The sequence below is a fragment of the Palaemon carinicauda genome, chromosome 36, assembly GCF_036898095.1.
Source record: "Palaemon carinicauda isolate YSFRI2023 chromosome 36, ASM3689809v2, whole genome shotgun sequence".
Classification (NCBI taxonomy): Eukaryota; Metazoa; Arthropoda; class Malacostraca; order Decapoda; family Palaemonidae; genus Palaemon; species Palaemon carinicauda.
This window is the reverse complement of record NC_090760.1, coordinates 19,911,296-19,915,578: the sequence shown is the minus strand read 5'-3', so window position 1 is coordinate 19,915,578 and position 4,283 is coordinate 19,911,296. Positions and strand designations below refer to the sequence as shown.

Genomic DNA, 4,283 nt, shown 5'->3' with positions numbered 1-4,283 from the left:
GAGAAAAACACTAGCATTTTCTAGCGTTTAATTCACCAGTGTTTGAGTAGACTTGGGACAAAAATACTAATATTTCATAGCGTTCAATTCATGAATGTTTTAGTAAACTATGGACAACATTACTGGTGTTTCATAACGTTAAATTCACGAATGTTTAAGTAGACTGTATGAAAATACTAGTATTTCATGTCGTTAATTTCACGACGGTTTAAATAGATTAGAGACAAAAATAATAGTATTTCATAGAGATTAATTCACGAGTATTTAAGTAGATTAAGGACCATTAAAGGACATTACACCTCAGCATGTAGCAAATGTTCAACTTGCCATAAGTGGGGACATAGAGACAGCTCGTCCAAATTTTGCACCCAGAGCAAGGATTCAAGAGGACTGCAATCTCACCGGGAATCCAAAGAGAAGGATAAGGTTAATGCATTTTAGGTAGAAGATGACCTGCTAGCCTTTGACCAGTTGTGTAGCTCGAGTCTTCACGGGAGCAGTGACCAACAGCATCCAAACCGATCACAGATAGTCCACCATATCTTCGATGCTAGATGGATTGAACACCCCTCAAAAGCGCATCCCACAATTATAGTTGACCTGATACCCTTGCAGGAAGACCAGGAAGAGCTTGGTGACCCCATCAGTGACAGCTCAAGACTCAAGAGGCTATCCATTCCTATGGTCCCCGACTCTGGATGCCAGAGCTCGGTGATCCCTATCAAGTCTGCGTTGGCCATGGGTTACACCAAGAATGACATCATGCCAGTGAAGCTCACTATGCTTGGCGCCATTAGGGAGGACCTGGGTATCGAGGGAGTTATAATTGTTCACTCATGCATCCATGATCAGACAATATCTGTTAGGTCAGCCAAACAGTTGGTATGTCTTTAAAGATGGAAAAAGCAATCTTATGCAGAGAAGCACTGGAGAAGCTGGGTGTCCTTTCAGCAAACTTCCCTGAGGTAGCATCTGACCTTATGTCATCCTTTAGAGCATGAATGACCTGGCCTCCCATTGCCCCAAATGAGGTCAAGAACTGCCACCCCCCCCCCCCCCACCAATTACCAAAGTTGTTGCCACCAGGACTAACAGCTACAGAGGAAGATGTGCCAGCACTCAAGGATTGGCTCCTGGACTATTATGGTGACACTGCTTTCAACACCTGTGAGCACCAACCCTTCCCCATGACGAAATGTGAACCCTTGAAATTACAGATTGACCCAGAAGCCAAACCTGTGGCTGTGCACAAACCTGCCTTTGTGCCCATACTTTGGCAGGACAAAGTTCTCAAAGATTTGAAAACATTTTATTCATAAAAACAGTCTAATATTAGAAAAAAATACAGTATAGTACATAAAAAGTATTGAAAATGGGTAGTAAACACATTTGGATAGGCAAGTTGCAGTTTGCCATGGCCCCATGTTGGTACTGGAGTTCTTGAACGGGTCAGTCGAAACACACCCGTCACATGGTGCTCCAGGATGGTTGTCACAGCTAAAGCTGATGGAAGCCCCAGATGCACAGTCGACTTACAACCACAGAACCGTCATGCTGTACGACAGACCCATCATGTCCCTAGTCCATTCCATCTTGCTGATCGAATCCCTCAGAACACTAAAAAGTCTATCACAGATGCATGCAACGGATATCACTCGGTACCATTCCGTGAAGAAGACAGACACATTACCACCGTCATCGCCCTATGGGGTACACTCCGGTACATGGTCACACCCCAAGGATTTCTTGCTAGTAGTGATGCATACACTCATAGATTTGACAGCATCATTGCAGACTTCCAAGACAAAGTGAAATGTGTTGATACTTGTATGTGGGCAAAGTCAATTGAGGCATCTTTCTTCCAAACCTGTGAATGGCTTGATATCAGTTCACGAAATGGCATCACCCTTAACCTGAGAAAATTCCAGTTTGTGCATGATTCAGTGGAGTTTACTAGGCTCACGGTGACAGCCACAAATGTCAAAACAAGCTCGAAATTCTTGAACTCTGTTCTAAATTTCCCAACACCAAAGGATATATCTGGAGCAAGAGCATGGTTTGGACTGGTTAACCAAGGAGCATATGCCTTTGCTGTGGCCAAACAAATGAAACCTTTCTGACACCTTCTCAAACCATCAACAAAGTTCACCTGGAATGAGAAACTTAACAAGCTGTTTGAACAGTCGAAGGAAGCCATTGTGTCAGAAATGAGGGACGGCGTCAGACTATTTGATCCTTCCCGTACTACATGTCTGCAAACCGACTGGTCTGTGGATGGAGTTGGACTCTTTTTGAGGCAGAAATATTGTCTGTGCACATCCAAGAGCCCGTCATGCTGCTTTGGAAGCTTTGTTTGGTAAGGAGTAGATTTGCAACTCCAGCCGAGACTTGTTATGCCCCCATTGAAGGAGAGGCCCTTGCAGTGGCATATGCTCTTCACCAAACGAGATACTACATCCTTGGGTGCGCCAACCTCATTATAGCCAGGGACCATAAACCACTCCTCAGGATTCTTAATGACCACTCTCTCACTGAAGTCAGTAACAGAAGACTTCTCAACCTAAAAGAGAAAACATTAGCATACCGGTTCACCTTAGTGCATGTCTCTGGTTTGAAGAATAAAGGACCGGATGCTGTGTCACGATATCCCCCCATAACGACGAAAGAGGAAACCAGCCAGGACAGTTTGCCTTCTTCTCAACACTCTGTCCTCGATGCCATGGATGTTGTGGACCTGGCAGAAGACAACCCTGAACATGCTGCAGCATTCCTCACACTACACTCTATCTTCCAACATGGTCACATGGGAAATGGTCAGGGAGGCGATGTCTTCAGATGAAATCCTTCCTGAACTTGCAGACATTCTGCAAAATGGTATGCCGTCGAGGTGCCAGGATCTCCCACCAGCCCTTCACAGCTTTCATTGCTACACACAAAGCCTCTCTTGTTTTGATTGTGTCATCCTGATGGGACACAGAATCGTCATACCCACTTCCTTAAGGAGAAGCATCCTGGCCTCTCAACTGGCATTAGTAGAGTAAGGGAAGAATGTGTCCTGTGTCATAGGATCGTCAAATCAAGTGCAGTGCAACCACCAAGTGACATCAGGACGCCAGATGACCCATTCTAGAAGGTTTGTTGTGACTACTTCCTTCACAACAACACTGAATACCTAGTCCTGGTGGACAGATACTCTAGTGGGCCCATGGTATTCAGATCTCATTTAAGAGCAGATGGTCTGATGAAGCACTTACGCGAATCATTTGTCACATTTGGAATCCCAGAAGAGCTAACTTCAGATGGGGGACCCCAATTCACATCCTGCAAGACTCAAGAATTCTTGTCATCTTGGGGTGTACATCAACATCTAACCTCTGTCGCTAATTCCCGTGCTAACTGCAGAGCCGTGGCTGCAGTGAAAACTGTCAAGAGGATGCTCACTGACAGCACAGGACCAGCTGGATCCCTCAACATAAACAGATTCCAGAGAGCGATGCTTATTTACCGGAACTCGGTAGACTCGGAAACGAATACCTCGCCAGCGAGAGTCCTATTTGGCAGACCTATCAGAGACCCCTTTCCATTCCGTTGTGTAGATACTGCCCTCACAAAACATGGCAAGAAACAATGAAGAACAGGGAAGTGGCCTTGGCAAAGCGCCACTCACGAGAATGTGAGAAGTGGTCCTTACTTACCACACAACTGCCACCATTGAAAGTCGGGATCATATGCACTTACAGAACCTGGTAGGCAATCACCCTAGACACTGGGACCGCACTGGAGTAGTTACCGAGGTCCGCCAGTTCCATCAGTATGCTAATCTGGTCGATGGATCTGATACAGTGACACTCAGAAATCGCCAACATCTTAGGAGATTCCCACCATCCCAGTCTCCTCCTGATAGGATTGATCCCATACTTCGCACACACCCCAGAACCAGCCTCAACCAGCCCGCGAGCACCGCACCTACCATGACTGAGGTTGCACAAGGTCCACCTGAGCCAGAAGCTGCACCAGCTCCAGTTGAAGTCCCATATACAGAGCCAACGACTCCACAGCTCACAACCCCAGGGCCTACAGCTACAACTCCGATGCAGTTATTGGATCAACAGGAACCAGTCACCACTCCATCGGGTCCGTCCTCACCCGAGTCAAAACTGTTCCACTAGTTACTAAGCTACCTTTATCCCTGAGGTGTCTTATGACTCATAACAACCCATGCGTTAGGGAAACGGTGCCTTTAAAACAACATTTTAAGGATTAGTGACTGTTCACTTTGAGCC

The 4,283-nt window shown here is 46.1% G+C and overlaps 1 protein-coding gene across 1 annotated transcript; it reads left to right on the top strand.

Moving 5' to 3' along the window:
• Nucleotides 1-1,484: 1,484 nt before the first annotated feature.
• On the top strand, nt 1,485-2,120 carry LOC137628521 (uncharacterized). The gene has a single exon (XM_068359672.1). The coding sequence runs from the start codon at nt 1,485-1,487 to the stop codon at nt 2,118-2,120; it is 636 nt and encodes a 211-aa protein (XP_068215773.1).
• Nucleotides 2,121-4,283: the final 2,163 nt, after the last annotated feature.

Excerpts from the sequence above, each read along its gene's own strand:
- LOC137628521 (XM_068359672.1), top strand. The coding sequence starts at position 1,485 with ATGGTTGTCACAGCTAAAGCTGATGGAAGCCCCAGATGCACAGTCGAC.